Source organism: Manduca sexta, chromosome 18, assembly GCF_014839805.1.
Source record: "Manduca sexta isolate Smith_Timp_Sample1 chromosome 18, JHU_Msex_v1.0, whole genome shotgun sequence".
NCBI lineage: Eukaryota > Metazoa > Arthropoda > Insecta > Lepidoptera > Sphingidae > Manduca > Manduca sexta.
In genome coordinates, this window is record NC_051132.1 from 14,163,597 (window position 1) to 14,184,739 (window position 21,143).

General features: G+C 41.7%; 1 protein-coding gene across 1 annotated transcript in view; it reads left to right on the forward strand.

The window, feature by feature from the left end:
* The first annotated feature begins 454 nt into the window (after positions 1 to 454).
* LOC115449263 (zinc finger protein 26) overlaps positions 455 to 21,143 on the forward strand; it is a 21,313-nt gene continuing 624 nt past the window's right edge. Inside the window, exons 1-23 of the mRNA XM_037439949.1 lie at positions 455 to 572; positions 1,702 to 1,822; positions 2,325 to 3,614; positions 3,803 to 3,912; positions 4,178 to 4,273; positions 4,679 to 4,725; positions 4,943 to 5,050; positions 5,477 to 5,529; positions 6,403 to 6,526; positions 7,129 to 7,185; positions 7,440 to 7,546; positions 10,745 to 10,918; positions 11,255 to 11,375; positions 11,698 to 11,853; positions 12,395 to 12,521; positions 13,269 to 13,413; positions 13,996 to 14,103; positions 15,293 to 15,452; positions 15,579 to 15,694; positions 15,798 to 15,893; positions 16,252 to 16,346; positions 16,839 to 16,953; positions 17,947 to 18,009. Of these exons, the coding sequence (XP_037295846.1) occupies positions 1,710 to 1,822; positions 2,325 to 3,614; positions 3,803 to 3,912; positions 4,178 to 4,273; positions 4,679 to 4,725; positions 4,943 to 5,050; positions 5,477 to 5,529; positions 6,403 to 6,526; positions 7,129 to 7,185; positions 7,440 to 7,546; positions 10,745 to 10,918; positions 11,255 to 11,375; positions 11,698 to 11,853; positions 12,395 to 12,521; positions 13,269 to 13,413; positions 13,996 to 14,103; positions 15,293 to 15,452; positions 15,579 to 15,694; positions 15,798 to 15,893; positions 16,252 to 16,346; positions 16,839 to 16,953; positions 17,947 to 18,009 (3,581 nt within the window). The 5' untranslated portion in view covers positions 455 to 572; positions 1,702 to 1,709. The remainder of the gene's footprint in view (positions 573 to 1,701; positions 1,823 to 2,324; positions 3,615 to 3,802; positions 3,913 to 4,177; positions 4,274 to 4,678; positions 4,726 to 4,942; positions 5,051 to 5,476; positions 5,530 to 6,402; positions 6,527 to 7,128; positions 7,186 to 7,439; positions 7,547 to 10,744; positions 10,919 to 11,254; positions 11,376 to 11,697; positions 11,854 to 12,394; positions 12,522 to 13,268; positions 13,414 to 13,995; positions 14,104 to 15,292; positions 15,453 to 15,578; positions 15,695 to 15,797; positions 15,894 to 16,251; positions 16,347 to 16,838; positions 16,954 to 17,946; positions 18,010 to 21,143) is intronic.

The following is a 21,143-nucleotide window of genomic DNA, read 5'->3' on the forward strand; positions in this document are numbered from 1 at the left end:
GTATAAAATTAAAAATCTTTTATTTATTTATGGTAATTGATAGTTAATTATCGATGTTGCCATCAATTTATACTATTTATACAGATTTATGTCGATTCTTGGAATGTATCCTTGAGCAGTAGGACTGCTACGAAATTTTTAATACCTACTGGTGGGCTTTAACATTCATAATTATATATAATAAGTAAATTATAATTAGGATGCTCAAACAACCTACGTCTAAGTAGCTTCGCATATTTCTTTCCTTTTATTTATTATATTGCTACCATCTATCACTTTTCTTAGTTGATAAAATGGGTTTAATATTCACACTGTACGTAGAGGTCTTACATATATATTTTTTGTAATGGTATAACGGATTTCAGGTGTTATTTATTTCTAAGACGTTTTTACGAAATACATTTAGACCCAAATATGTGGCAACACTGGCGACTATTGACAATGTTTTTATTTTGAATTGTTGACACCGGGCACCGACATTAGAATTTCAAAATTCAATTGTTTTTTTCGAATTTGTTAGTGCCAGTTGCTCAAGAAATGTCGTCAATTTTGTTGCTGACCCAAAAGATTTGGTAAGAAAAAAATATTTTACAGAAGTTTAAGTTTATTGTTCGGTTGCTGTGTGATAACTGGCTACTATATATAACTGATACTGGCCATTTATTTTAGTTTTATGTGGCCAGCCAGTATTATCCAATCATATTTTCATTTTCGGTTCAGCTTGGCTGGAAAATGTCGGTTTAATTAATAATAATTACATTCACCGATTTCCCGCCAATACCTTTAGTAACTTTAAAACGAGATATTAGTTAGGAACTTAGGTACCAGAAGTAAAAACATAAGGACAATTTTATCCAGATTTAAACCAAGACCCTTTGCATGACTCTCTCTGATTAAGCCTTATTAAATCATGTTATTGTTACTTAGGTATTATTTAATGTAGATAAATAATTATGACATTAATTTATGAGACCTTTCATGTTTCTAGGCATAAATCCAATTATAGTGTTCACAATATGAACAATTAAAAAGTCTAGAAAATTGCTTCTAATCCTATAAATCCCAGTTTCTTTATCCAAATTTCGAATGAAGCAATAATAACAATCTAAGAAATGTTATCACCAGCAATTATTGAATATATAAAATATTAATCACATTTGCTTCCAAAATGATGTCTTTCAGAAGGCTTCACTACATCTAGATGTATACTGTAATATTTTCATGAATGCAAACGCAAAACACTTCTCTGTTTATGTAAAATTTTAAAATAAATAAAAAAGGAAATTAGTCATCACATATCGCTTTATTCATCACATACGTAAACATAATTGCGCTTATAATAAGTTAAAGCACATGAGAATATTTCATTATTAATAATAATTATAGGTACTTAGAATTAAAAATGGGTATGGTACCCACTTAACTAATTACATAATGTTTGTTTGGTTTACATTTAAAAAAAATCCCAAGTACCTATGTTTAAAAGAAAATTATAAAAAATTAAAAAACATAGTTGACAATAATTTGAATATTTACCTAAATAATTATGTTCATTAATATGGATCCTCTGTAAAATCATACTTTTAGATTACATAATTAATCAGAACCATCAATATAACTTACAGTATTACATAAATAAATTAAAAAAAAATGGAAAACCCTCTCGGCCAGTTCACTAAATAAATATTATTACTATTTTAGAAGTTTTGATGATGGCAACCCAACAGCCACTCGTCCTGTGCATGGATAACTCCTTGGGTGAGGAGGTGGCTCTGAGGGTGGAGCCAGAAGATGACTTCCAATCATTCCTTGATAAAGCCAAGTATGAACTTCTATATCTTTAAATATTACTATTTACATAGAACTAGATTGTGAAAAAAACCCTTGGCAATGGACATTTTTAGCCTTTATGGGCAGTTATGATGTTTACCTACCAACCAGCTACTAGGTATTTATAATCAGTTAGGTATTTTTAACAGGCACAGCAGAATGATCTGCTTATGGTTAATGGACCATAGACTGACAAGAGTTGTTTATCCCTCACCAGTTGGCACAATTATGCCGGCCGGTTAGAAAACAGATCTTCTTCTATCTGCCCTTATCCAACTCAAGTATGGAATTAGCACAACACAAGATGACTTAGCTTTAACAACAAGCACCTTGCTTTATGTGGGCCCTACTGGGGTATTTAACCTTCTGCAAAATTTTCCAGAATAGTTTATACAAAATGGGCTCAATTCTCCTTGCTTATACACCTTGGACGCTGCTAGTAGAACAAGGTCTCAACATCTATTTGGGTTTTATAAATAAAGTAATTATTTCAGAGGCCTTTTAGGATTGGAAGTAGACATCAATCTAATAACTGGTAATCAGGATGTATCTCTAACTGACAATATGTATCAGTTTCTTTTGAAAGCTGAACAGAATATGCATAGCACGCAATTTGACCAAATGTTGGAGCCAAATCCCGATTCAGTCTACGTATTAGACGACGGCACTCAGATTAGAGCATCGCAAATACAATTCGACAATGATGATCCAGTTGATTTTGCTATCGCTAACATTCCTTTCGTTAAATATACTAATGATGTAGATTCAGATATAGAAGACGTTGTTGTAGAAAAAACAGTAGATTACAATATAATCGACAGTCCAGTCGCGAAACGGCCAGATCATACCGCAAACCCCCAGAGCTTTGCCAACAGTCTTCCATTCAAATTGGTTTGCACAAACACCGCTGCATTTGATAGCCAATTTGCTAAGTATGTTGAAACAAAAACTTATGCTACGTTAAACAACGTGTCTAACAGGAATAAGTCTCCTAGAAGTCTTATTCGCGATAATTATAACAAATACGACGATAGTTATCAACGAAAAACCGATAACTGTAGTTGCACAAGAGATGAAATATTAAATATGTTCAAAGATTCACCAGTAAATTCATTACCATATGAGGGATACAGTGAAAGAAGGCACGTGCGTAAGAGCGATCCATCACGGATACATAAAAGTTTTAAGCCCCTAGTAGCAGATTTAGATGGAGTATTAATCAGCGAAAACGGGAATCAAATTTGCTTCATATGCGACAGGAAAGTCGATCGCGAAAAAATATATCTTTTCGATAACGAAGACCAAAAGATTCATAGAAAGTCACCGCAGAAGAAAACGGAAACGCAATTGAAGATTATTTGCGAAAAATGCCTGAATGAAAATTTTACGCCTTGCTCGATGAAGAGCGCGAACCAATACCTAAATCCAGACGAGTATTTAGTAATTCGAAACAACCAACAGTACATATTCAAAAAGATAAAGAATATCGATTTCAAAACGATACATCGTGTAAAAAGGAACGAAAGTAAGAAAATTGCCTCTGAAGAATTTGTCAAAGTCGAGATAGGTTCTGACGGCGAGATAATAACGAAGCCGATAGATGAGAAGTCTGATGACGTCATCGTAATCAGAGATAGAGACAGCTCGAGCGACGTGGAAATTATCGAACCGGAAGCGGAAATAGATACGATCATAGACAATTTAGATGATGCTGATGAGCAGGTGAAAGAGTTTTTAGGAAAGTACCAATGCGACGGTAGCAATGAAGTGGAACTTAAGTGCCGGTAATTATTACTTTTTAGAATTTAGAAATGGCGACTGTATTACTGACCGTCTTTCCCGGTTACTGAAAATAATATTATCTTGATTCAAAATTCATATGCTAATAGGAACTTTGCAGATTATACGCATTTTCCGACGGAATAAAATTATATCAGAATAAAAATATGTTGCTTGTTTATCTACCTTACAGGTTTTGTGAGCGAACATTCTCGAACATTTCGGAAGTAATAGAGCACGGAGAAGTCCATAAGCAGGATGTAGACGATGACCAGGTCTTCCCCTGTCCACTCTGTAACTACGGTAAGGGTCCAGTAGAAATACTAGTGGTAGATATACTTTTACATAATACAACGTCGCAAACTTTTGCTTTACATTGTCATCGTGGCCTAAGGCATTCGACACTGAGTGTTATTCTGTCCAGTAATAGCATTATATACACAGGCCTTCAAACTAGAACAACGTTGCTTGGAGGTAGAGATAGATAAAGCATATTCAGTAAGACTCTTATACGTGTTATTGGATGTGATTGTGTGTATATATACGAATTACTGCTCCTCTTTTCCAGGTTATGCCCATTACAAATGGCTTAAAGGTCATCTAATGGCTGCTCATGAGAAGAAATCTGACGATGTGAAAAAGGAAGCAGCTGATAAAGACAAGGGTATTTTTTTGATACCGATGAAGACACAGTTATAACTAACAGACACTAGTTTCTCATCACTCGAGTCATGAACGGAACGGGAGCTGAACAAGCAAATCTCGACACTCGACATTCTATGGAATAATGTAGATTCTGAACATTCACCAGACGAATCACAACACTCGACATTCAACAGACGAATTCCAACACTCGACATTCAATACACGAATCTCAACACTGGACATTTAACAGACGAATCTCAACACTCGACATTCACCAGACGAATCTCAACACTCGACATTAAACATACGAATCTCAACACTTCACATTGAATATAAGTTTCGACATTGACGTGTAAAAATATTGGACCACTTGATTTATTTCCTGCTCCTATTCTCAAAACGTAATTTTTATTCCATTTTCTAGGAACAGAAGATCAAAATCAAACCACTGTAGAAGTGAAGTGCGAAGCGGTGAGTGAATTTATTACTGCCTATTCTATTGACTGTCTCGGTGGCGTAGTTGTAGTACGGTACGACTGCAGTGCTGAAGCCCCTGGTTCTCTTTCTCGGGTCAGGCAGAGATAATGGATTTTTCTACTCACTGTATAATATCGTATTAGTACTATAACTCATGGTGTTTATATGTGTTAATAATAATGAAATATTTATTGCTTGAAAATGAATGCAGATAGAAGAGAATCCTGCGAGCAGCGACGACGAGATATGGATTGTACAGACGGCGGACGCGGATGTGGAAGGGACGGACCAACTGCAGAAACTACTCGACGCTGCTAACGTATTATATATTTTTTTCCTTTTTTTGGAATTGAAAAGAGTTGACAACACAAAAAAAAAACAGTAATAATAAAAACAATTACGTCAAACTTATAATAATAATATATTCAATTTTAATCTCTCATGTCGAAACTGTATATCGAGTGTGGAGATTCGTCTGTTGAATGTCGATTGTTGTGAATCGTTTTTTGAATGTCGATTGTTGTGAATCGTTTTTTGAATGTCGAGTGTTGTGAATTTTTCGTTGAATGTCGAGTTTTGTGACGAGATTGGCGTTTTATGTTTCATCGTTAAATCTATTTTCATGAAATTACGCGTGTGGATAACTCGAATTCTGATTGAAGTACTTTGGAGAATGCGAGCCTATACCAAGGGTTAAGCTAAGGAACTAACGCGTTTATCTTTACCGTATTTTTTTTTATTTTAGGTCGTCGAAAAGCAAGATGAGGTTAAAAAAACTCCAAAATGTCTCAATTGCAGGTAAGTTATCTATACTTCTATACTATTATAAAAAGCTGAAGAGTTTGTTTGTTTGTTCGTTTGAACACACTAATCTCAGGAACTACCGGTCCAAACTAAAAATGATTTTTGTGTTGGATAGCCCTTTGTTCGTGGAGTGCTATAGGCTATATATCATCACGCTATACCCAATAGGAGCGGAGCAGTAATGGCTAATCTCAGGAACTACCGGTTCGAACTGAAAAATTCTTTTTGTGTTGGATAGCCCTTTGTTCTTGGAGTGCTATAGGCTATATATCATCACGCTATGACCAATAGGAGCGGAGCAGTAATGCAACATGTTGCAAAAACGGGGAAGATTTATTAGTTTTGAGAGCTTCTGTTGCGTGCGCTGCATAAACAGTTAAAGTTATGCAACAATAATGTATGACGGGATAGTTCCTCTTAAAAAGTTCTACAAAAATATATTGTATAAAATACTACCAAAAAAAATATATTATAAAACAAGGTCCCCCGCTGCATCTGTCTGCCTGAACGGGTTAAACTCAAAAACTACCCAACGTATTAAGATAAAATTTGGTATGGAGACAGCTTGAGACCCTGGGAAGAACATAGGCTCCCGGGAAAATATATAGCGTGACTTTTATAACGGAAAACTTTAGCCCGAAAAACTTTATAACGCGGGCAAAACCTAGTAATTTGATATAGCTCCTATAGGGTGTGTTCTTATAGACCAGGGATGGCGAACTTTTGTTAATTACTTTTACTTAAATAATATCCCTTACATAACTAAAGACATTGTGTCATTGTATTTTATATTGGACATAAAATAAATGAAAGACTATAAAATAAACAAAGAAAAAGAAGAATAAGGATTGTATTCGTGTTATTTAGTCAAATATTCCCGTCGCTGGAGGCGCTTGCTACCCACCGGTGTCGCCGACGCGGCAGGAAACGGAAATCGACCGGTAACGACTCTACAACGATATGTATGCCGACACAACAGGATTTTATTAAGGTATCCATTCTATTTATTTTTCTAACTTGTCTCGCTAAGATTTTGGGTTCGCATAATACAGCTTTGACTTAGTCTGTATACCCCCGAATTGACGGGAAAATAATGTACGCGGCGGAGGCACCACATTCAGACATTTTGTTTTATACTATGTCAATTTTATATCACTTTTATTCACCCTGTTTTATATTTATATATTCCCTCCGTATCACGTAAGCTATCTGCAGTCAATTGCAAGCTATTAGCCACCGGCCTGTTACGACATGGCCGTAGATCCCCAAGGCTATTCTTGTGCGCTCGGACTCCACACCGCATGCGCGCGCGCAGGGGGGATATTTGCCGCGACCTTAGGCACACAGTTAAGTGTGTATACCTCTTGGTTACATTGAGGCCAATGAGGGCTTGCGAACATTTCCTGGTCTTCTCCCCTCCGCTCATCCTAAGAAGATTCCTTTCCTTGCCCCAGCTATCCCCTCCCAACTTTCCTGGGTCCTGCAGTCGCTAAGCCGGGGGATTCCAGTATCCCATTCTCAGGTTTCCCCCGGAGTAGACTGTGGGGTCCCATACACAAAAAGAACATGGCCTAAGATAAAGATTTGTTACAGAGAGCCCAAGGAAGGCCACGGCAAACAGATGTGAATGGTGATAATTCGATTATTCCGGTAAGTATTTTTTTATGTTTATGTTTTGATATGTTAAGCTGTTGGTAGAGGTTTATGTCCAGCAGTGGACAGCAACGTGGTGATGATGATGACGTCGAGCTGTTTTGTTGGATTTTTTCTTTTGCTTTAATTTTATTTTTTTAAATTTAAATATTAAGCAAGATACGAGAACACATTGTCACTGCACTAAAATTCTACCTATTTCTTTCTTTGTAATATCTGTGATGTGTGTAATAAATTGTATTATTTTCTAGAAGCCTCGTAAAAAGAAGTCCAGGGAGCCCTCATCAGATCCTCAAATCGTCACGTGCGACAACTGCAACGAGTCGTTCACATCCAAAGTCAGACTTAAGTTTCACATGTAAGTAAAGTTGCTTGTCTCTTCTTCTAATATATAAAGGGGGATCAAGGATTGGAAAACTATGGACATTTTAGTTGAAATTAGGATTGATTCTAACCACCGTTTTCAATAAACGATCTTAATCGTTTTTTTTATCTGAAAATGGACCAACAGGAGAAAAGATTTTTTGACATGTTTACTTATTGACTTATTTTGATTGGTTTATTTTTTGGATCAGATCGAAGATCAGTTTGGAATTGTTTATTGCAAATGGTCTTAAGTCTACAATTTCGTATCTAACCCTTCTAGATAAATTGGGTATTTGACAAATTTTCGTAAAGTACTTTAAAATGTTCTAGAGTCACTAAAGATACGCTTGACAATTGTTTTTTTTTATATTTAGAGCCATTTTAATAGCTAAAAGACAGTTTTAATAATTACATTTTGTGTTTCCCACTAAAACGCTAAGTCACGTGACAAATAAGGGGCGTGACGTCATGATGTAATACTCTTAATATAAACAATACGTGAGATTCGTTTATTATTCAAGATTATAAAAGGCCAATACAATAAAATACCTTATAAGTAGCACACCTGATGGTATTATTAACTACATTTCTCCTGGTTATGGTGGCAGGATTAGCGATGTATGTTTGGTTGAAAATTGCAACTTTTTAGATCATTGGGAACCTGGTGCGATTATACTAGCTGATAGAGGATTCAAGCATATTGAGCAACTGTTATTACAAAAGGGATGCAGTTTAGTGAGACCGCCAAGTGTATCAGTTAAGTCTAATTAAACCAAAGTTGAAGCTCCAAAAACTAAGGAGATAGCAAGTTTACTGATACACATTGAAAGAGTCATCCGACATCTAAGGGAGTTCTCAATGTTTTTTATACTAAGTTTGTAATTTGTAACCTTTGAAATTGTAAACAAATTCGGTTATTTACAATAAAAAAATATTATTATTATTAATGTTAAAACCGCATTCAGTTGTCAATACAAATTTAATTAAGTTTTTGGACGATTGCATTGTTATTGCACGTGCCTTAATTAATTTACTAGACTCCTTAATTAAAAACATTTGACGAATAAAAACAAAATTTAGAATATAATGTTTTATTTTCCTATATTAAGTTATAAAAATAAGTTTTTACAATAGATTGTAAACATTATTCTTCCAAAACTTTACAACTTAAGATAAAATATCATTTACTTTGATCTCATCATACTCTATTGGTATTACATGGACTTAATTATTTTTTTCAAATTCCCAATCTGCCACACAAAATAAACCTTTTGTTAAATTACTCACATACATTTGCAAAAGAACTTAGACTGCAAACTTTTCTGTGATTGTGTTGTTACATATATAGTATATAAAACTTTTTTGGCTTGTTGGACATTTAATTTCAATAACTGTGTCACCCTCTAAAATACCATCTGGCGATGCAGCTACCATTGGGAATTTTTGGCTAATAATAAAACCACATTCTGCAATCCTGTCATATTTTTTTTCCAACTCCTTTCTTACTACTTCTTCCAATGATTTTCCTTCATGGTTGGAGTATCTGGTACTTTAGCTCCCATTATTAAGGCAACCAAGGATCCAACAGTTATTTTGCATCGTGAAACATCAAATGCTTTTGATGCTTTTATTCCTGAAAAGAAAATTCATTTTTTTTTAAATGTTAAACTAGTGACTATCTGGTGGCCACATATACATTTATATCCCCACTAGGATGCCCTGTAGAATGGGTGCCCAACACATATGAATGTGAACACAAACATCAAAGACTAGTAAAGCTACAAGACTAATTTACATTTTGAGATTGCATCTCACATGGAAACATATAATTCCAATATATATTGATCTAAGACAGCATTTTCCAAACTTTCTTAGCTGTGGACCACTAAATGAGCAAAGATGATCACCACAGACCTCCTTAAATCACAATAAAATGCTTCTCTTAAGCACAACCTGAAACTTCATATAGCTTTAACATTGAAATCAGCCAACTCTAGATATGTCCACAGACCCCAGGTTGGGAATTTTGCTCTAGAACATTGATTTTAAATATCTTATTAGTTCAATCCTTACAGTATCAAATCACATTTAAAAAGGCAACATCACATTTAAAATGCAATCAAATACCTATAAATAAATAATACCTTAACTCATGCCATGCTTGAATTTCGTGTTGTGCTCGAGTCAGACTTTCCACAAAATTTATATTTTCTTGTGTAAAAACACCATTAATTTTGGCTAAAAACGTTTCACAGTCACTTCCTTTCTTATGCTTGATGCTCTAATAATGCATCGAGAACTGAAGAATGTCGGGCACTTTGTAATCAGCTTGATGTTTTAGGATTTGAGTTAGCATATGAATTAGCATCATCACCATACAACTGTCTTGATGATCTGTAAAAATAGAAATAAAGCATCACAGATAGCCACAATACGAGCAACTTTTCGTTGAAAAGATTTTACACAAATAACAGGTACCTAACCAGAGTAAGATTCTTATAAGTTATGATTTTATTGGTAACGTAATAAATGTATTATTTGTATTTATAGTCTACAAAGTAAACATGTACCTATCATATACATGACACGAAGGTTATTTTATAGCAAAACAAAATAAGGCTAAGTACATAAATCAAACTGTAATCTATTGTGAATTGAACAAAATATCAGAAAAGGATAGTTTTGTACTTACAATGAAGTTTTCACGTTCCTCAATTCTGCAGAACAAAAGTCCGAGTTTGAGGCAAAGAAATTTGCGATCATAAAAGACACAATTTTTGGCAAATTTGCACTGTCCGCTTGAATAAAACCAATTTCCATGTTTGTTTTTCGGTGAAGTGCACTTTGGACACGAAATAATCAAATAAATATTAATGAAACCTGCGAAACGCGCCAAAATCTTTTTCGGAATTACAAGACCAATAGACAAGACATTACATATAATACATCGTGACGTCACGTTCTCTAGTCTTGCTCGCTTGAGACGTTTCATGTAAATGATGCACAGATTCAAAAACTCTTATTTTTATTTAGGAAAATAAAATATTAAATAATTTTTATTTGTAATTTAAGTCAAATATTCTTAATTAACACCTTAAATTATATAATGTTCAATACCAAATTTATTTATTTCTTTACTATGTCAAATACCCAATTATTCTCATAGCTCAACTTGGCTATATTTCTGCAGGCAGTTCCACGAGTCGACGCCGATGCTGTCGGAAGGTAGATACAGATGCGTGGAGTGCGCGGGCGCAGTGTTCGGCACCGAGACGGCGCTGTTCGACCACGTGCACTTCCAGCACGACAAGCTCAAGCGCTGGCAGTGTCCCGTGCACGGCTGCGGGAAGACGTTCCATCTACGGTGAGATTATGATCTTCTAGGTTGTTGAAGGGGAATACAGATGTGTGGAGTGCGTGTGCGCAGTGTCTTAAAACTGACGAGTCACATTGCTGTCACGCGGTAAACTTACATGGAATACCAGCTTTGTCATTCAATATCATTAATCCTTCTTAAAAATCTGAGATGCTTTCACATATAAATTAATAAATACACCAGTCAATCTTGCTTAAAAAAAATTATTACAAATTCTTCATTACAGTTGTTGCACGTATGATTGGATTTATATCTGATTTCTATGGCGTCAAATAAGGATTAAATAATAAAAAATGTCGATTTGAGTGTCAGTTTACTTCGTAGAGCGACACTGACGAAGCACAGCCGCACGCACACCGACACGCGGCGCTACGTGTGCGTCACGTGCGGGAAGCGGTTCCTCGACAAGCAGACCCTGGACGAGCATGGAGTCACGCATTTGCAGGTATTGTATCATATAAATAGGCTCATTCATAGTCATTTGGAAGCAGGCGGTGTGTTTTTGTGTTAATAATAAAGAAATAGTATAGCTTTAACTGATCGATATTTTCATTGAACAGCAGTGTACTTTTCTTTTAATACTAGAAAGTGTTTATAATGTTTGTAGCGCATGTTGCATGAGTATAAAATATATTTTGGTTACGCTTTTGTATGACAATGTTTCAATTTATTTTATTTGCAATAATATAAATTTGTCGGGCATTATAGGTTTAATTAAAAAACATGTGTCAAGTACAGTGGTGCCTACAATGTATGCGGCGTTGCAGATCAAGCCGTTCCAGTGCCACATCTGCCTGAAGCAGCTGACGCGGCGCTCGCGCCTGCGCATGCACGTGCGCGCGCACGAGGAGGAGCTGGCGCCGCGCCGCGTGCTCGTGTGCGCCGCCTGCCGCCGCGCCTTCCGCGACGCGCCGCACGCGCAGGTGACACTCCGGCGGGGGGGGGAGGGGGGGGGGCTAACTCAAATTCATCCAAGTCGAACATGTTTCACACTAAGATCTGTTCCGTGCGGTAAAAAATGTAGCCCCTATAGCCGGTATTATTAATGACTGCTAGAAATGTGGATTTCAAATATCTATATTAAGATTCTTTATTAATTATCAATATTATGATATAACCCAATTACTGTCGGCTTCCCTTCATATAAATTTCTGTAAAATCTAATTATCAGAATGACTTGCAGACCGCATTTATGCATATTAGTACGTATATGTTATGCCGGGTTTCCTTCTGGAATATTTCACATTTCCCCACTGTATGATACAAAACCATCTGTACCAGAGGCGAAGCGTCCATACAAACCGATTCCTACCGGCTTCCCTTTTAGGTTCATTTACGTTTGTCTTAGTTTTTGTTTTCTGTTAAATTGGCCGTGATATGTTAACTATGGCAATTGTTTTGTCTCTGTTTAACTTTTGGAAAATTTAAACGTTTGCCACTAATCCTACACAATATTCTCAACAGGAGCACGCGACGAAATCCACGGAATGTATCGAAGCGTTTGCGAATGACTTAAAGGTGGAGTCTGAAGAGGCGACCGTGCAGCTCTCGCCCACCAGCGGCATCGTCAGGCACACCGTGCAGATCCTCGGTAAGTTAACATACAATTGACGGCAGTGGCGAAGGGTCGATATATCTCGATTCCTAGCGGCTTCCCTTTTGTAACTTATGTAAAATCTAATTATCATCGTAACAATTTTCAAATCACATTTATGCATATTTGTAGTACCAATATGTTCCCTTTCCGAAAATGTCACCCTTCGCCACTGATTGACGGACTGTAGCGGTATGTATTATAAATATCAAAACTATGTTAACATACACATGTTAACGTACTCATTTATTTTGCTGATAGATACCACCACTATGAAGATAGTGGAAGCCTGCTGTGAGCCCGTTTTGAGACTTAGTTTGAAGTAGTAATTTTTTGCTAGCCGGTTCATATCTATTTGGAAGTTTGCGGAGTACCTCCGTGCTTCGAAAAGCACGTAAAGCCGTTGATCCTGCGCCTGATCTCGGTCCGGTAATATTGGATTGCCGACTCACCATACTGTGAGACTGAAGGTACAGAGAGTGCACTTGTATATTGCGCACTTATTTGTGCACTAAAATATCTTCTGCGTATCTGGCAGATCTCCGCTGAGATGAAACCAAAATTCGGCTAGGGAGTATTCATATCTAGTATTGTAAATTAGCGAACGTTGAAACACTCAACATATTGTCTCTCTATTAGATTCCATATCAAGAAACTTTAAGTTAATGCTTTAAAAACGCAATTCTAAGCTAAGCAGTATTTAAAAATAAATTAATCTACAAATCATCGTTTGCATCATATCAGAATCTCCAAAACTATCAAAGCCGATACCTCGGCAAGTGGATAGTCCACTGGCCCAGCCACTACTTTCGCAAGTCACTGACGAAGCGAGGTCTATAATACGCGTCGTGGAAATAGAAAAGGCGTTTAGATGCGAATATTGTGAAGAGTGAGTACGCTTGTGCTACGAGAATAATTTACGTAGCAGTCGTAGCATTGATATGCTACGCGTATCTTAATAGCTAAGCGTATAGATGCGTAGTTTATGAAGCTAAGAGTAAAGATGCGTAGCGTATAAATCCAAGCGTAGGCATGCGTAGCGTATGGAGACAAGAGTACTAATGCGTAGCGTTTGGAGCAAAGCGTTGATATACGTATCTTCCGAAGCCAAGCGTAGAGATTTGTATCTTATGGAATTAAGGTGCGTAGCGTATTAAACAAAGCGTAGACATGCGTAGCGCACGAATCAAAGCGTAGCAGTGTTCCCTTTCGTATTTTATGTAAAATCTAATTATCATTAGAATGATTTGCAGACCGCATTTATATGAATAAGTACCTATTCCCTTTCGGAAGATTTTATCCCGCGCCACTGAAGTGCAGAGATATGCAGCGTATCGTACTTAGCCGCAAGTTGTAGGTCTGAAGCTAGTAGCCTGTAGGAATCTCATATTATTGACCATAAACAGCTAAGTTATGTCACGCGTTCACAATGCTCGTGTGACGTTTCTATAATACTTGTGTAATTTTGCAGTGTATTTTATTTGGAGGACAGCTTGAACTCCCACCGTGCCATACATAAGGGCGTGAGGAATCCCTTCACCTGCCACATATGCAAAGTTAGCTTTGCCACTTATTCCAGGTATATAATTCTGCGATTTGTTTTATAGTTGCAAAATTAAATGTACAGCCGGCAACAAAAATAGATAAATATACATGGTGTAAGGTGTTTTTAAGCAATTAAAATAAACCATACAAATTGTTAAATGACGGTAGATATCGTAACTTTGACTTTTAGGACAACCAATACCTCAGTCCTCCGCTTGACCGTGAAGGGTGCAAAATCTTCGAAACTTCTGACGAAAATTATAATATAAAAATCCGAATAATACTTAGTTTTATTTCAATAGAGCAACAGAAGCCAAAACAACAGTTTTAAAATTTTAATGTATGTATGTATATGTATTACACAAAAACTGCATAGAATTGAAGCAGTTTTTACCGATGTATTGAAAGACAAAACCATAGCCTCCATTTTAACCCATTTAAATATAAGCGGGACTTTATACCAGAAAACCATTTTCACGTGGACGGAACTGCAAGCACGAGCTATTAAAGGGCCGTTCAAGTATTACGAAACGCACTTTGGAGGGGCGGGGGGGGGGGGGATCTTGTAAAACGTTACGATGCGTTACAGGCGGCGGAGGGGGGTCTCGTACAACGGGGCATGGAACGTGGTTTTTTTTTATTTAAAAATAAGCGGCGATAGCCTAGTTGAGTGTGGAACGGACTGCAAAGACGAATGTCCGCAGGTTCAAATCCCAAGGGCACACACCTCTGACTTTTCTAAAATCATGTGTGTATTCTTTGTGAATTTATCGTTCGCTTTAACGGTGAAGGAAAACATCGTGAGGAAACCTGCACATCTGAGAAGTTCTCTATAGGAATTTCGAAGGTTTGTGTAGTCTACCAATCCGCACTAGGCCAGCGTGGTGGACTAAGGCCTAATCCCTCTCAGTAGTAGAGGAGACCCGTGCTCAGCAGTAGGCAAGTATCTAATACAGGGCTGATATTATTATTTAGAAAAAATAACAAAGTATTATAGCGATTTTCCGCTACGTTGCGAAAAAAATAATAATTTTAGAGTTACATAACTTTTTGAAGGGGGCGGGGCGTATAGGAAAATGTTACGGCGCGTTACATGGGGGGTCAAAAATCTTCACAAATTGTGTTACGTAATACTTGATCAGCTCCTAACTAAATAGTGCGGACTGGGACTGCATGGCTGATGGTATAATTCCTCAATCAATACAGTGTTGGTACATCGACAGAGTGACGACACACAAAACCACCCACGGGTTCTACAAGCGCTCGCTCGCGTCGGCTCGTCAGCAGGCCGGCCAGGTTGGAGACCAGAGCAGCCAGGGTCCAGCAGCCACCGGCATCCTCGGCTACGGAGACTTCCCTGTGGTCAAACACTTCTTATGTGAGGTGAGGTATACTGTTTGTTTTCTACCGGTGAATAACCTCTACAGTTGGCTTCAATTCTTGGTAGTTTGTATGTGATTATAAACAAGTGCCACGTTTGCTTTATATGTGTTACTTCATGTTGTCCAGGACTGTGGGAGGTCTTACCTCCACTGGACATACCTACAAGTGCACAGACGTATGAAGCACGCGAACGAGAACTACACGTACGCTTGCAACCAGTGTGAGCTGACCTTTCCTAACAGGTATTTATATTTAGAGTTAGTATTATCCTTATTAGGGTCACCCATTATACTTTAATAATAATGAACTTAACCGTCAAATACATATTGTCAATATGTTCTTCAGTAGCAGTGTTGGATACCACCGTAAAAAGGTCCACGGGAAGACAGGACCCGATGACCCTCCTGCAGCAGCTTCCAAAGAGCCCAGAGTGAATTACAGGTATTCTGAAACATACACAAACTTTTTTTTTTTTTTCTTTTTAAAAAAAAATAAAAAAATTCACATAACTTTTTATCAGTACTTACTCGTCTCGTGTGTGCTATGAGAATTATGTGTATTAAACAGGAATAAATAATATGTTACGTGCGTGCCTGAGAGCGCGTGCGCGTGCGTGCGTGTGCGTGCGTGCGTGTGCGTGCGTACGTATATAAATATTTTTACACTTTCAATAATTTAGTTCACGTTCAATAGTTACGAGCGACGTCACCGTTGTTTTAACAGCCAATGTATGTCTTAGATAAAGAAATAAAAAAAAATTGTTCGGTAATAAAAATATATTCGAGCTAAATACTTGTAGGATACCATGTCGAGACTGCAACGAGGTCCTGCCAAGCAAAACTGCGCTCTACAAGCACAGGAAAAAAGAACACTGCGATATATCATGCCGACCAGGTAAATAATTCAATGTTCAAAACTGCCTCGGTGGCGTAGTTGTATTGCACGTCCGGTACAATAGCGCTCTGAGGTCCTGGGTTCGAATCCCGGGTCGGGCAAAGTGATATTTGGGTTTTTCTGCTCAGTATCAGCCCGGAGTCTGGAATTTGTGCCCGATATGGCGATAGGCTCGCCCCCTATCACATCATGGGACGGAACATACTTGGCGAAAAGTGGGTGCCCTAGTTGCGCCTCCGCATACCCCTTCGGGGATAAAATGCGTGATGTTATGTATCAAAAGAATTTACAAAAATAAAATTTCGTGAATATGGTTTGTTAGTTAAATTGAATGAATGGTTGAATTATTTTAGTTGACGATTTGACTGAGTCATATAGATTTGAAAGATTTCTTTTTGTCATATAAGAGGGTTTTTTGTACTGAAAACGACGCTCGGCGACAAAGCTATAAGTATAAGATAGTGTATAATGAATATTTGAATGGCTTCTCAGGTATATTTTGCTGTGGCACTTGTGGTAAGCAATACAGTAGTCGAGCTGGCCTGGAGGCGCATCTGTTGTCCCACTCTGGGAATTCTTATGACAAGTACGGTGCGGGTCATTGCAGGTATTTCATATATTTCTTTTATGCTTACAGTACAGTCTTTTTGGTAGGATTTTTTATTATTATTATTAAAGTAAGTTATTTGAAATCTGTACTAGTATATAAATTTGAAGAGTTTGTTTGTTAAAAGCGCTAATCTCAGAAACTAGTAAATAGTTTTTGATATATTTTTTTTCACTTATTATAAGCTATATTGTTTCTGAGTGCTGTAAGTATTTTTTTATCCTGGGAAATATTTATTCCGGAAAAATTATTTCATTCAGGTGGAGCTGAAGATAAAAGTTAATGTAATACAAAATGGAAAACAATATACAGGTCTAATAATCATCCCGCCCTGTGGAATGGGGGCGATTGGGGAATTCCACCACGGTATCCCCTGCCTGTCGTAAGAGGCGACTAATAGGGGCCACGAAGGGGGTCGTCGGCGGGCAGCAGGGGGCTGTCCGCCCTAGTGCATTTTTGTGCATTTTTTGCACATCTTTGGGCTAACCCCCGGGATGGATGGCAGTGTGTTGTTGGCCTCATACTGCCGTAGACGCCGAGGGCGTCCTTCGGTGCGCGGGGGCTTCTGAGCCCCCTGCCTCCCCATAGGTGACGGGCCGCAAGGCGGCACCGCGCAGGGGCGGCTGCGGTCGCAGACTTAGACACGTCAACGCCATAGGAAATCCGCAGCCGTCTCAAATGCGTCGAAGAGGGCCATCGCGGAGTTTAAGCTGGTAGGCCGTGCATAGGCTTAAGTTGTATATAGGGTTAGGGACTCGGCCCGGCGGTCGCTCGAAGGTCACCATCAAATCCGGGCGGCTCAACGCCGGGCCGTAAGGCACGGCTACCTCAGCATAACCGCTCAGTCGCCCCCCACGAAGGCTGGGCGGTAGTAATAAGGCACTTTCTCCGCGAAAACAAAAAAAAAAAGGTCTAATAATCATGAGTGACTGAAAGTGAGAATAGATGCCTATATTGTAAGAAGTTAAAAGTGTGGTGACGCGGTGTGTGCAGGGTGGGAGGTGCCGGCGGCGGGTGCGCGTGGCGCTGCCCGCAGTGCGGCGCGCGCTGCGCCACGCGCGCTCAGCTGCGCGCGCACCTGCGCCTCGCGCACGCCGCCGCGCGCGCCGTCATAGAGGTACACTGCTCCCACTACTACTACATACTACTACTGCGTGGCGCTGCGCCACGCGCGCTCAGCTGCGCGCGCACCTGCGCCTCGCGCACGCCGCCGCGCGCGCCGTCATAGAGGTACACTGCTCCCACTACTACTACATACTACTACTGCGTGGCGCTGCGCCACGCGCGCTCAGCTGCGCGCGCACCTGCGCCTCGCGCACGCCGCCGCGCGCGCCGTCATAGAGGTACACTGCTCCCACTACTACTACATACTACTACTGCGTGGCGCTGCGCCACGCGCGCTCAGCTGCGCGCGCACCTGCGCCTCGCGCACGCCGCCGCGCGCGCCGTCATAGAGGTACACTGCTCCCCACTACTACTACATACTACTACTGCGTGGCGCTGCGCCACGCGCTCAGCTGCGCGCGCACCTGCGCCTCGCGCACGCCGCCGCGCGCGCCGTCATAGAGGTACACTGCTCCCCACTACTACTACATACTACTACTGCGTGGCGCTGCGCCACGCGCGCTCTCAGCTGCGCGCACCTGCGCCTCGCGCACGCCGCCGCGCGCGCCGTCATAGAGGTACACTGCTCCCACTACTACTACATACTACTACTGCGTGGCGCTGCGCCACGCGCGCTCAGCTGCGCGCGCACCTGCGCCTCGCGCACGCCGCCGCGCGCGCCGTCATAGAGGTACACTGCTCCCACTACTACTACATACTACATACTACATACTACTACTGCGTGGCGCTGCGCCCGGTGCGCTCAGCTGCGCGCGCACCTGCGCCTCGCGCACGCCGCCGCGCGCGCCGTCATAGAGGTACACTGCTCCCACTACTACATACTACATACTACATACTACATACTACATACTACATACTACATACTACATACTACTACTGCGTGGCGCTGCGCCACGCGCGCTCAGCTGCGCGCGCACCTGCGCCTCGCGCACGCCGCCGCGCGCGCCGTCATAGAGGTACACTGCTCCCACTACTACATACTACATACTACATACTACATACTACATACTACATACTACATACTACATACTACTACTGCGTGGCGCTGCGCCACGCGCGCTCAGCTGCGCGCGCACCTGCGCCTCGCGCACGCCGCCGCGCGCGCCGTCATAGAGGTACACTGCTCCCACTACTACTACATACTACTACTGCGTGGCGCTGCGCCACGCGCGCTCAGCTGCGCGCGCACCTGCGCCTCGCGCACGCCGCCGCGCGCGCCGTCATAGAGGTACACTGCTCCCACTACTACATACTACATACTACATACTACATACTACATACTACATACTACTACTGCGTGGCGCTGCGCCACGCGCGCTCAGCTGCGCGCGCACCTGCGCCTCGCGCACGCCGCCGCGCGCGCCGTCATAGAGGTACACTGCTCCCACTACTACATACTACATACTACATACTACATACTACATACTACTACTGCGTGGCGCTGCGCCACGCGCGCTCAGCTGCGCGCGCACCTGCGCCTCGCGCACGCCGCCGCGCGCGCCGTCATAGAGGTACACTGCTCCCACTACTACATACTACATACTACATACTACATACTACTACTGCGTGGCGCTGCGCCACGCGCGCTCAGCTGCGCGCGCACCTGCGCCTCGCGCACGCCGCCGCGCGCGCCGTCATAGAGGTACACTGCTCCCACTACTACATACTACATACTACATACTACATACTACATACTACTACTGCGTGGCGCTGCGCCACGCGCGCTCAGCTGCGCGCGCCGTCATAGAGGTACACTGCTCCCACTACTACATACTACATACTACATACTACATACTACATACTACATACTACTACTGCGTGGCGCTGCGCCACGCGCGCTCAGCTGCGCGCGCACCTGCGCCTCGCGCACGCCGCCGCGCGCGCCGTCATAGAGGTACACTGCTCCCACTACTACTACATACTACTACTGCGTGGCGCTGCGCCGCGCGTTAGCTCAACTGCGCGCGCACCTGCGCCTCGCGCACGCCGCCGCGCGCGCCGTCATAGAGGTACACTGCTCCCACTACTACATACTACATACTACATACTACATACTACATACTACATACTACTACTGCGTGGCGCTGCGCCACGAGCGCTCAGCTGCGCGCGCACCTGCGCCTCGCGCACGCCGCCGCGCGCGCCGTCATAGAGGTACACTGCTCCCACTACTACTACATACTACTACTGCGTGGCGCTGCGCCACGCGCGCTCAACTGCGCGCGCACCTGCGCCTCGCGCACGCCGCCGCGCGCCGTCATAGAGGTACACTGCTCCCACTACTACATACTACATGCTACATACCACATACTACATACTACATACTACTACTACTGCGTGGCGCTGCGCCACGCGCGCTCAGCTGCGCGCGCACCTGCGCCTCGCGCACGCCGCCGCGCGCCGTCATAGAGGTACACTGCTCCCACTACTACATACTACATACTACATACTACATACCACTACTACTGCGTGGCGCTGCGCCACGCGCGCACATCTGAGCGCGCACCTGCGACTCGCTCACGCCGACGCGCGCGCCGTCATAGAGGTACACTGCTCCCACTACTACATACTACATACTACATACTACATACTACATACTACTACTGCGTGGCGCTGCGCCACGCGCGCTCAGCTGCGCGCGCCGTCATAGAGGTACACTGCTCCCACTACTACATACTACATACTACATACTACATACTACATACTACATACTACTACTGCGTGGCGCTGCGCCACGCGCGCTCAGCTGCGCGCGCACCTGCGCCTCGCGCACGCCGCCGCGCGCGCCGTCATAGAGGGTACACTGCTCCCACTACTACTACATACTACTACTGCGTGGCGCTGCGCCACGCGCTCAAGCCGCGCGCACCTGCGCCTCGCGCGCACCGCGCGCGCCGTCATAGAGGTACACTGCTCCCACTACTACTACATACTACTACTGCGTGGCGCTGCGCCACGCGCGTCAGCTGCGCGCACCTGCGCCTCGCGCACGCCGCCGCGCGCGCCGTCATAGAGGTACACTGCTCCCACTACTACTACATACTACTACTGCGTGGCGCTGCGCC